At 25.4% G+C, this 13,364-nt stretch overlaps 1 protein-coding gene across 1 annotated transcript in view; it reads right to left on the bottom strand.

The window, feature by feature from the left end:
* LOC145840528 (talin-2-like) overlaps nt 1-13,364 on the bottom strand; it is a 48,714-nt gene that overhangs the window by 21,162 nt on the left and 14,188 nt on the right. The window contains exons 11-17 of the mRNA XM_082947818.1: nt 9,860-10,038; nt 7,694-7,871; nt 4,658-4,771; nt 3,840-3,948; nt 2,199-2,243; nt 443-576; nt 26-187 (exon numbers count right to left, since the gene is read on the bottom strand). Coding sequence (XP_082803944.1) covers nt 26-187; nt 443-576; nt 2,199-2,243; nt 3,840-3,948; nt 4,658-4,771; nt 7,694-7,871; nt 9,860-10,038 — 921 coding nt within the window. The remainder of the gene's footprint in view (nt 1-25; nt 188-442; nt 577-2,198; nt 2,244-3,839; nt 3,949-4,657; nt 4,772-7,693; nt 7,872-9,859; nt 10,039-13,364) is intronic.

Raw genomic sequence — 13,364 nt, 5'->3', positions numbered from 1 at the left:
AATAACAAAGACTTGATTAATCTACCTGGAAAGCGTCATCTCTGGGTGATCCCATAAACTTCAGTATGTCGTGACTTGCGTCTCCAATTTTTCCTGCTGAGCTCAACAGATTCTGCCTGCTTCCTTCAGCTCCAGGCTTTGCTGCTGTCAGCAGATCACTGATTGCTGCTGATAAGTCCTGTGCTGCCTGTTGAAGTTGTATGGAGGTTTTGAGATGTTGTGTGTTTGATTGGATGTTTTGCTTGTTAATTTTGTAGAAATGTTAGTTGCTAGCTTTTTTATTTTTAAGTTTTGTTTAGTCAATAAAGCAACAAAATTTCATTTGTTCTTTTGATCGTTACATGAGATGTTTTGTCCAATAAAAAGTAGATTTATAGAGTCGCTACAACTAATTTAAGAACTAATAGTAATTTTTTGAACACATCTTTTAAAAAAATCAAACCTTAAGCAGATTTATAGAGTCGCTTCCATCTCCCAACAGAGCAGCCATTTGTCGCAAGCCAGGAGTAATGTCGTTAAGGTTCGATGTAATTGTCGTTACTGCCGACCCAACAGTAGTGAAGTTTGTCTCGTCACCTAACACAGGATAAGTTAAAACATAAATTCAAAACTTATATGCAAAAAAAAAATTACTGAAAAAATGCTCAAATGTAATGTTTAGTACCAAAAAGTTCTGAAAAACTTTATTTTTAACTTTTGTTTTAATTCTATGGTAACTTTCCACAAAAAAAGAGTTTTTCAACTGATCTACTTGAAATAGTAAAACTTTTTTGGCAACTATAATTGCAAGTAAAAGTATTTAGTTTTCTTTACATGCTTTTATTAAGTACTTCATTCAGTAAATTGTCTTTATTTCAAATTTTTAAATTTCAAAGTAGGAGAAAAACACTAGTCCTCTTATTTGAAATACATAAACGAGGTTAATTTATATTTTAATATTTTTCTGGACTTTTTTTTAAATATAAAAAACCTTTAAGTCCAAACAATAACCAATTTATTTTCTAAAAACAAAGTATTAAGAGTATTTATAAGCAGTATTTTTTACACATTTTTATTTACCCTTTTACCTTTAGAGCAAATTAAGATAGATTCGTTCAAATATTGAACCTACAGCAGTTTATAAAAACAGCTACTTAATGATAAAAATTTGTAGTATTAAAAGTATGTTTACACAGAGAGAATTCAATTTATAGTATAAAATACTCCTTACAAAAACCTTTTGAATCAAAAAACAAAGTATAATTTATCAAAGAAACCATTGAATCATATTTACAAACTAAAAAACTATAATTTAAACTACTTTTTGAATTCGATTTCATAAACTAAAATCACCAAAATATAAACAAAAAAAAAGTCTAAGAAAAAAATAATAATCAATCGAGTATTAAGATAATTTAAAATAAAATACCCGAAAAAAGGACAGTAATTCCAATAAAAAAGTAAAGCTAACAATCATTTTCTACTAAAGTCAAAGCTATGTGTATAAATGGAGTACATATGAATAAAAATATGGAAAAGCTTATAAAATATTTAATACAATAAAAGTATAAAGTTTTTGTTTTTATAGAAAAATAAACAAAACATAAAGCTTAAGGCTCATACAAAACTATTTATTTAATAGATACAAAACTCAGTGTTTAGTTTAAATTAGTTTTAAATTTAAGCGTTTTACATAAAAGTATTTTAAAATTGGCAATTCAAAACATTAGTTTCTAAGTTTCTTTGCATTCGACAAGCAATAAGTTTAAACTTTTATTTTTTTTAGTAATTTATAATAACGAGCCGCGTTAAACGTGTTGTATACATTTCAGACAAATCCTCGTTGAAAGGAAGTAATTCTATGTGACGTCATAATAAATTTCACCTCATGCAATGTAAAAGCTTAAAAGTCTGGATAGCAGATTAGCTTTGATATTATATTTTTCTTTGTAAGGAAAAAATTACTTTGGAAAACTCATTAAAAGTTCAAGTTTGTGCTAAATAAAGTATTAAAAAATACTCGGATGTACAAACATTTTTTAGTTTTTATACCCAATTACTTAAAAATGGTTTGATATAGTATTTTTTAAACATTTTTAGAGAAATATTTTAAAATAGTTATATATCCAGACAGTTTAGTATAAAAAACCAAACTACATTCACTGTAAATATTTACATTCGTCTAATAAAAAAACATTCCCCTTTTTAAAAAATATTACCATCGTTTGTTGGTTCTTTGTTTGTTTCATTTTCTTTTTCGTTCTCTGATATTTCAATTCGTAGAAGTGAATAAGTATAAACAATAAGAAACAATTACTAATTGATGAGTAAATTATAGCATAAGTTGTTACTTTTATGAATAATAGAAATAACAAACAGTAAGCTTGTTTATAATAATTTATTAACACCTAAAGTCATAACTTAGATCGCTGTTCTTTTTTTGAAAGACATTTTAACTTGGAAAACTATAAATATATTTTGTTTGTTTACATTAAAGTTTCATATACTTTAAACTTAACACAAAAGTAATAGAAATTTTGTAAGATTTAACAGTAAGTTTGATCTAGTACTAAAAAAATTTGACATGAAAAAGTCTTGAATTTCTGAGAACTTAAAAACTACTAAGAACTATTTAACACACTACATAAAAAGATAAAAACTGTTTTATTTTTTTATGTTTTATAAAATTAATAATTGATTAAGTAGTGCAAATCTTTCTTCCGCTAAGTAGCGTTAAAGAGATTTTAATTTTTAATATTTCCGTATAAGGCATTAAATTATACGCCGAAATTATTCAATTGCTACACGTGAAAATATGTCCGCAATTGAGAAAAATATTCAAAACTATTCACCTAATTCCTTGTTTATGTTATTGAAACTAATATTTTTTTAAATGTATTATAAACAGCAGTTTCTTATAACTGAAATAAATATAGTTAAAACGATTAAGTTTTCTTAGATTTTACTTTTTATTTTATTATAAACACAACATAACTTCACGTTGATCTAAAAATACCTTAAACGCACAATAAAAGTTTATATATATATATGTAAAAAACTTGTTTACAACTATATAAAGTGTTGTAGTTAAATTTTTAAATTTAGTTCTTATTGGTTTTGTAAAACATTAAAACACGCTTTAAGTGAAATTTAATCTTCAGACATAATGTCGAAAAATCGAATGTATTATTAAAAAAAATATTTTTGAGTATCAAAAATTTAACTTAACGTTTTTAATGAGTTAAAAACGTAAACAAATTGTGTTTATACCACGTATTTATCAAAAAACTACTAAAATCTATATTGTAAATTACGTTTAGCTTTCAACAGTTGCTCTATATTTAGGTATTACCAACTTTTTTTAAAATTAAAATTGCTTCAAACGTGAATTCTGTAAAAAATTATGGCTTTAAACTTTTAACTTTTACCACAAAACGCGTACGTAAATTTCATAATGACAAATCTCGGTTAGAGCTTAAAAAACCCAAGAAATTTTATAAAGCAAAAACTTACATTGAAGTATAACTCTTGTGTTTTAAGTTACAAACAGTCATTGCTGTATTTTCAATGATGTATACAGCCTCATTATTTTTTGTAAGCATCTTAACAGTTTTGGTGGTAAATATAACAGTTTAATATGAAGTGCAAAAGTTTATTGTTAATTCTATCTGCATAACACAGGTAAAAGTTTTTAAATATTTTATAAAGCTTATCTTAAAGTTTCAATATTAAAATTCTTTTGTCTATAGCTGATCAATAAATAAACCATCAGTTCTGGTGTTAACTCTACCTGTTTTATTTGTTTAATTTATAAGTAAAACTTTTTAGGCTGATTATTAATAAATATTTATTAAACATACCAGCAGTCTTGGTAATGACAGTAGCTGTAGCAGCATCAATAGCAGCAAGATTAGATTCGATGTTGTGTCTGTTCTCCTCCAGAGCGTTCATTCTCCATTGCTTAGACGCCTGTGAATTGTTCTATTTGTACAAAAAAGTATTTGTTAGTAGGTATAATTAATTGTGAATTATTCTACTTGTACAAAAAGTGTATTTGTTAGTAAGTATATTTGTATCTAAAATTGAAAAAAGTAGTAATTTAGGCAAATTTTTTTGGTACTCTTGTTTTACTAAGTTAAAACTTTAGAAGATTTATGAGTCATTAGGTCACGTACTTAAAACTTAGATATTAAAATTTCATGTTCAAATTTAAAAATATAAATTTATTGCATTTCATTGCTAGCTTTAAGCTTTTAAAAGGAAATGTATCAATCAGCAAAGAGTCAATTAAACCAATCGAGCTTTTGTCACTTAGAGTTTAGATCAATATGACGTCATAGAGCTTTTAGCATCTGTACGATTAACTCATTTTGAAATCTAAGGGGAGTTAGTTGTATGTTCGAAAATTAACAAGCCTTAATCATATGCTTGTAAATTTGTTTTGTTTCATACTAGTAATTTTTTCTTGCTAATTGTTTATAAAACCTGACATTATTAGAAGTGCTTTTGAAATAGTTTCATGACACAGGTGTTTGCTTACATTCAATATTTTTCAAACATTAATCCTATTTGAAAAAATAAAGTTATTTGCTTTGTAAATAAAACTGACAGCACAAAAACGCTTATTATTACTTGTTTTACATGTATTCTTTATAAACGTACTATAATGCAAACTAACAGCATCGGATCCCAATAGAGGAAGATCCGCAGAAGTCTGAAAAGCTTGTTGCGACGCCTGACAAGCTTTGAACCCGTTTTCAATGTTGCCCATAAATGCTTGCTGGGCTGCAGTCTGTAAATAATAAATATACAAAAGTTTTCACAACTTATTCAAGAACGTTTGTTGGGGTGCAGTCTGTGTAAACAATAGTATATATATTTATATGTGTATTTATAGATCATTTTCAAAAGCCTGTAGATGTTGGATACACACATATATATATATATGTTAGAGTTTTTGCTATTACACATAAGTACCTTCTGGGTTGCAGTCTATAAAAACAAAAGTACTTAAAATAAGATAAAAAGTATTAAAGAAATAACTACATAATACTAAGTATTGTTTAAACTTAAAAATTAATTTAAGTATAAAAGCACAACTGTTTCAAATAAGTTGATAGTTTTGAGCACAAGTAAAAAAAATGTTTTATTTTTAATGAGTTAGTTTTCTATAAACTTTAACTATCAGTATTTTTTCAAGTGGTTAAGACTATTTTTAGATAGAAATATTTGAAAGATTAATACTACAATGTTGCGGTCGCTTTTGTAGAAACAGATGCATTTAAAAGTTTTGAAAACTAAATTCAATGAAACATATAGTTTTTCTTTTTCTTTCAAACTACAAAGATGCAATTCATTGTAAAAAATTTGAAGAATAACAATTTAATTATTGTTAACATTTTGGCAAAGTTTTAGATCAAAACAATTAAACTATTGTTCAACTTAATAATTTACTTTTTTCAGCACTTTAAACAATTTTAAAGGAACTTTTTTATCAATAAAATTAACCAAAAACATTTAAAAAAATTATTTAATAAACAAAAGCTTAAAACCATCAAAGTGTTTGTGAAAAGTGTTTACTTGACGAGTATTTCATAAAAGTAGGAGAAAATAATTAAAAATAAACCACACACAAAACACTTGTACACTGTCAAGATAATTATTCATTGTTTTATCAAATACACAAAGTGCTTAAACTTGCATTATGTGGCTTTATTTTCTCACTAAAATTTTACAAATAAGTATTTATTTGGTAAAAAGAGCAAATACGGAAGTTTTCGACGTTTTAAATCTTTTATTTGTTCTCACAATACGGTTTTAAATAATAATTTTGTGCAAAAGTTTATTGTTATTAAATACGGAAAAAGGAAATATAAGTGTTATTGAAAGAACTATATATATTTGAAAACAATTTCATATGATATATTTTGTTATAAAAAATAAAATTTAACTAAATTAAAATGACAATTTTTATGTTTTTTTATCATACAAAAATACATATTTGTCAAGCTACAACTAATTTACTGTTTCAAAAATTAAATGAGTAAGAAGCACTTTCACTTATTTAGTCATTGTTTACATTAAAAATTATTAAGCAATAATGATGTACGTATTTGCTTGATAGAACTTTTAAACATTTAGATGGGCATCTTTTAAACTTTTTTAAGGTTGAAATGAACTGAACAAGATTGAATTTACTGATTAGATATAAACTTTAATGCGCACGTTTACCTGATAAGTTATTTTTAAAAAGTTCACATCTTATTAATTTCGCGAAAATGATTTAGTTTCCAGTGAAACAGTAATGAATTCTGTGTTTAGTATAATATTAAAACGTATTTTAAAATGTATTTGACTTTGCAATGTGTTCTAGATAATAAACGGTTTATCTTAATAATACACGGTACAAAAATTGTTTTTAATTTTTTTAATTTAAGTAAGTAAACTACTTAGTTATACTGAAATTATGTGACATGATTTACCTTCATTTTAATAAGAGAAAAGTTATACTATCTACCTAATTATTGAAAAGTCATTTGAAAAGTTTTATTTTACATTCTTAAAATGTTTTATACCATAAAAAAACACTTAAAATACAGCATTTAAATTCTTATGAGACGTTAAATTAAAAAAAATGTATTTATTTAAAAAAGATTACAATAAAATATTTAGAAAATTTATTGCAAAATAACAAGAAACTAATCACTTAAGAATTTAGTTTGAAAATTCTTAAAATAACTTAAGCACGAAAAATTCTCGATGCAATTAGTGTTAATGACATATTTATTTGTGTAAAAGTTTGCAGATCTTAAATATTTTGAAATAACATTCATGTGTATTTATAAAATAAAATCCTAGCTATTAAGCGCAAATAGTATATACTTTACTTTAAATAAAAAAATTAAAGAACCAAGTACATAAAATATTTGAACCAATGTAGTGTTGGTGTAGTTTTATTAGCAAAAACTTTTACAACAAAAATATATCAAGCTAAAAGGTAGCTCTATACCTATTATAGTAGGAGTAAGATTTTTCTTATTCTAGGAAAAATCATTTTTAAAGTAAAGTAGAACACTTGATTGTGGGTATAGTAAAAATTTTAATTATTAAATTTTTTTTATTCAGATTACAGCCATGTATTACGCATTCTTAAAATACTTTCTGAAGAGAGAAATTTTTAGGTTCAACAATTAACAAGCAATCAAATATTTCATCTGGCACTAGTTATTGTGATGTCACAATAACTGAGAGAAAGTATAATCAGCAGTTGTAGTAATTTCAAGTTAAGTTAATTGGCGGTTCTTTATAACGCCCATTAAGTTAATTAAAGTATTAAAGTCGCCGTTTCAACAGCGATATGCAAAAGTTAAGCGGATAGAAATAACTTAAGTAGTTCTGCAACAAATAAGCTTCCGTAAAACTCTTATGACAGTTTATCCGGAGTTTTTCAAGTAGTTACGGTAGTTATCGAAAAACACAGTTTTATAAGTTAGTTTATCACAAATATTTAGTTTAGTATCACTGTAATAAATATAAAAAACTTTAAGCACCCCTATTAAGATGTATTTAATGATATAATAAAGCAGGTAAACTGTAAATAAGCTGTTGTGAATTTGTACATAAACTATCATTATTTGCTTTAAACTAGCAAAATACTTATGCAAAACAAATGCACTAAAATTTGTTTTTTATCTAATAAAAAGACCATACTTACCATTGGTTGTCCACCGTACGACAAGCTTGAATGAGTTTGTACATGTTCTGGTGGTGCCATCTGACCCAAAGTGTACGACTCCCTGTGAGTGTTGGAGCTCCCAATGACTCCCGGCATCGCTATGGATCCCTGTGATTGCTTGCCAACCGATCCGTGGTGCATCGCGATCCTGTGAGCCCTGTTGTTGTGAAGATATTGTTGTCATAGGGATGTTGTTGTTAGGCAAGTTTGTTCAAAGGATATGTAAATAGGGTTTTTTTTATTTTGCATGGCTTTTTAAACGGGTAGGTGTCAAAATTGCACGAGCGTACAAAATTGCACGAGGGGACAAAATTGCACGAAGACACTTTTTCTTGATCAGACAACTTTGAACGGAGATATTTTTGCACGAGCTGATTTTTTTTTTTAATTATTATTATTTATTTTTTATTATTACTACCACTGTTACCCCTAACCCTTACCCTCGATCAGTACTTTTTTAATTTTGTTTTTTATTAGTTTATCTTTTAGTTATTTATTTTTGTTTTTTTTTCTGTATTTTTACTCACGAGCAAAAATAACCTTCCGTGCAAAATTGACTATTGGTGCAAAACTAACTTCGTGCAATTTTGTCCCCTCGTGCAAATTTGTCTTCGTGCAAAAGTATCTTCGTGAAATTTTGTGCCCTCGTGCAACTTTGTCTTCTTGCAATTTTGACCCCTTCCCGTTTTAAACACGTAACCCTTTTGTCATGGTGATATTAAAATAAGGAGTTATACTGGCACGAACAATTTAGTATTAATATTGTAATACAATGAAGTTGTATTTTTTTTTTTCTTGACTTACTTGATTAAACTATATCTTTAATTTTTTATATCTTGTTTATATTATCAAAAATAAAGTTAAGTAATAATAAAATATTAAACTATGCCTTAGATAAATTAGTTTGTAAATTTTTCGAAAAACTAAAATTTATTAGCTATAACAAGTCCTTAGTTCATTAATCTTTACATTAAATTGAATTCCTAAAATGCTTTTGGTTTATAATAGACGATTTAACATAAGTATGTGGTTTTTGTAACACCAAGTATTATGGGAATTTTTCGTAGATGCTTAAAATACTTAATTGGTTGTGCCAAATACTTCAAGTATTTTCCTTCATAGCCTAATATAAATTTATGTGACCATTTGAACTTTTAGTTGCTCGATAAGTAGCAAATACCACTTTCAGTAATTTTTAAAGAGTGATTTTAATCCTTATTTTATACATATGAAGAATATTAAAACGGACTTTTATAAGATAATTTGAAGCTAAAAATATTTTTTCAAACAAAACTTTCACTTTTTAAGTTTAAAATACTAAAAAAATAAAAGCTTAAATGAAAAATAACCAAAATTATTGTTAATAGTTATTACTATATTGTTTAAATTGAGATTACATAGTTCATTTTTCAAATCGAAATAATAATCTTGTGTATTTAATTATGTAAAAAAAAACTAATGATATTTATTTTTCTAATGGTATGCTAAACAATAAACAGAAGCTTATAAAACATTTCTGTATCTATTGTAGCCGGTATTTCTTATCATATCCGTATTTACACTTCGGATTTGGAAAATTGATATTTCACGGTTATAAAGCTAATCCTAATTAATCCTAAAAGAGGTTTATAAGTGTGCTCTGTAACCGTAAAAAACGTACATAACCCCACCTATTTTAAGCTTTTTTTGTTGAAATTTTTGTAAAATAACAATTTCAATAAAGTTCATTTAAAGTCTTAACAAAACAAAATGCTAAATAGGATGTATACAATTTTAGGAAATATTCAATTTGTTTATTCTATACATAATTAAACATGCAACTAAGTAGAAGCTTCCTAACTTAATTGAAACGTTTTTGTGTTAAATCATGTGCTCTGTTTTATCTAATACGAGTGAAATAGATATGTGTGTTTAATGAATGGCAAGGAGATTCTATTATGACGGAAAATATCTGTTAAGAGTGGCACTATAACTTTTAAGTAACAGTTTATATATGTTCAAACTTAAAATCTACACTATCAAATACCTGTTAGAAAATACATTATAACTTTTAATTTATTAGATACCTGTTAGGACTTAGGAGTGACATTTATACTTTTACAATAATAAATATCTTTAGGAAAGATGTTTCAATTTATTAGATACCTGTTAGGAGTGACATTGTCCTCAAGCATAGATGATTCGTCATTGTCCCAGTTGTCGTAGTTGTCTTTAGCCTGCCTCTTCTTCATGATGATGTCGATGTATCCGGAGATCAGTTGGGCGATGTGATCTCCCTCTGTCGTCTGAACTGAGTAGTATCCGTCCTGATAATCTCCGAAATCCTGAAGAAGATAAAATGAATGAAAGTGTGTTTTAAGTCAAATAAATTAAATCTGTCAATAAACCTATACAACGACTGTAATCTACATATGATAAATCAGCTTGTTAGTCTACTTGATAGTTGTGTGTTTTCTAATAATTTTTATTAGTTTATAAATATATATATATATAATTTAAATAAGTTTATCAATCATCTATAGAAAAAAGTTTGTTAAAGTAAACAAACTGTTGTTTAACACAGTTTTATATTGTTTTTGTTGATCTTGACAACTATTTGTAGGACTTTTCATATGTTTTAAAAAATAAAAACTATTATATTTTATATAACTTCGTGCAAAGTAAGCATTAAAAGTATTTTTTAAGAAAGTATTTGGTTGAACTATAAAAAGCTAAAACATGTTTTTTTTTTCTTTATTAAAGTAGTTTCTAAGAATCGTTTTAAACCATAAAATAACTAAATTTTTTTTTGAGTTAATTAATTCTTAATAACTCATAATGTGATTATCAAATTAATAGTTTAATATTATTTCATTTATCATAGAATCATAAAAAACTTTACTTTTTTTGTAATGCAACATTAAGCTTTTAAATCATATTTGATACTTTTTTGGCAAATTGTAGATAAGTTAACGCCTTACAATTTACTTTTGAAGAATATCTACTCAATTGGCTGTAGTTAAGAGAAAAAAAGTATTTTATACTTATTTTAAAAGATATTTGTATTTTATTTAAAACTATATTTTTTTAAATATTTTTCCTAAATTTCAAAGCTAACCAACTATTGTTTTAAATCAACTTAATGATTTAATTTACTGGTTTTACATCGGTTTAAATTATCCTTCTGCATTTCAAAGTCATTTTAAACATAAAACGTTTAGATAAATAATGTTTCATAAATGATAATAGTAGTAACAAACTATATAAAAAAACATTTATGCATTTCTATATTAACTTTAAACGCTATAGTAGTTTTTATTGTAAAAAACTGTGAGCAAAAAAAAGAGCATCTTTTACACATGGAGAAAAATAAATGTTGTTATCAATAGAATGTATTTAAAAACTTCCTTTTTTGTTTAAATTAAAGATAATCTTTTAAGCAAACAGTTTATTTGTTCTAATTCCTTATGCAAATATAAAACGCACTATGAAGCTATTATCTTCCAAAATATTTCTACAAATGTATTTTAATTAATGGATATAACAGATTCTATTAGGAAATGTTTAGTTGTAATTAAAAAAAAAATTTTTTGAACATTTTTAAAAAGCTAGAAGACAAAAATATTATGTTTAACTTAACAAAACTTATTTTTAAACATATTTTACAAGGAAATGTTTTGTTTTTAGTTTTTTATTAGTAACTACATAATTAACATGCTAAGAATGTAATGTTTGTTTTTAAAAGCTTGTTTTATAATTTCATTTTGGCACTTAATGACTGTAACTTTTATGGTATAATTGTATTGATGAAACAATAAAATTAAAGTAATGGTTTTAAATCGTGAGCTATTTTTGTTAGAAAATAAATTTTTAGCAACATTTTTTTGTAGAACTAAAAAAATTTTAGTTTCAAAAGATATTTTGAGCTATTTAAAAGACATTCTCTACAAAATAAATTTAAAATCTTTTTTAAATTGAAATTCAATACTTTTAATACTTATTTAAGTAAGTGTTTGTATTAAATTGAATATTTAATAAGCCTATAAAGTTAACACATTCTATTTTTGCTTTTAACAGGTAAACACGTACAATCAGAGACAAACAAAATATTTTCTACTACAACAGACAATAAAGCTGTTTTCAAACTTTCGTACACAATAGTAAGAAATTCCAATCCAACAAAAGAAATTACTTTATTCACCTGCGAACTCTAAAGTAAACAAAATTTTTGCCGCTCAACAGAAATAGCTGCCCTGAGGGGATGTATGAATTCAAACTTAATGAAAGTTTTGTGCTGTTTACGAACCCTGGGTGTTTAGTTTTAATGCAGGGTAATTTACATAAGCCGACTTTGAAGTTCGATAATTTGTAGTGAGAAATATTTGGAATTCCAACGAGATAAATAAATAAGCTGCCGTGTTCATTCAAGCGTTAAATTTCTGTTCTTTTTATTTGCAAGCTTGAACTAAATTATTTACGTTGAATTGAAATTATCCCTATTTTTATCTTTTAAAATGCTATCACTATAACTTACTTTTTCTCTGAATAGTGAGAATTTAATACACTTATTTCAAAAATTTTTTAGTATAAAACTTTTAAGGAACTTATTGGAAAATAAATTCTTTTTTTCAGAGTTGTTTCTGTTGGTTAAAACTGTTATAAAATACGAGTTTCGTATTATTCTGGTATATAATGCTAACTTTAAGATTTTACAGACATTTCTGAACTTTAAATTTGTAAAACTTGTTTATATTTTGTTATGTACCAATTGAAACTACCTCAATAACAGCATTAAACAAAATAACCTAGTTAAATCAGTTTTGAAATGAACAAAATTATCCTAAAACTTTTTACTATTTAAGCTAATGTATGTTAGGACTATTATGAAACTATTACACTTTAATCCCTACTTACATAAAAAATCTTTTTGTAAATTTTTCAAAACCTGTAAAAATAGTTTTAAATGGTTTTGTATTCAATTCAAAACTTATATTAATAGTTATACTTTTGTCATTTATTAACACTATATGGTAACACTAACAAGCTTATACTGAAAAAAAAAACAAATTATTACTTCTCTACTTTTTAAACTAGGAAGTAATTTTCAACATCTTATCTGAGCTTTACATATATAAATCTGATTATATCATTTCCTTAAAACTATTAAAAAAGATCTTATATCAAGCAAAAGACTGCAATTTTTAAAATGAAACAACAAAAACACTTAATCGTTAATTGAAATTCAGGGTTGCCAAAGGTTTAAAAAATTCCAGGTTTCCAAATTTCTTCCAGGTTTTCGAATATAAGCCTTTCTTGTCCATTTTTAGTATAAAATTAAGATTAAAGTAAATATATGTCTTAAATATTATAGAAATATTGAAATGATATTGTAATTTAATTTATCTTTCATATGCTACTCCGTTGTTTGAATGTTAATTGTTAAATTTTGAATGTCACAAAATGACCCAATCAGAAAGAAGTGTGAAAATACTGATTCTATTGCATAAAAAAAAAATAAAAATATAAACTTGTATTATTATTGGGATACTGAGTTGATATTGAGATCTTGGCTAAGAGTTACAATTACACCTATTTACTTTAATAACTGCATGTTATTTATTGGTGTATGTTTATTATATAAGGATTTTTATTAAACAATACTAAACTTTTT

The sequence above is a fragment of the Thalia democratica genome, chromosome 7 (genome assembly GCF_965202585.1).
Source record: "Thalia democratica chromosome 7, ktThaDemo2.hap1.1, whole genome shotgun sequence".
Classification (NCBI taxonomy): domain Eukaryota; kingdom Metazoa; phylum Chordata; class Thaliacea; order Salpida; family Salpidae; genus Thalia; species Thalia democratica.
Note: the sequence above shows the minus strand (reverse complement) of the source record. Positions and strands in the feature narration are given on the sequence as shown.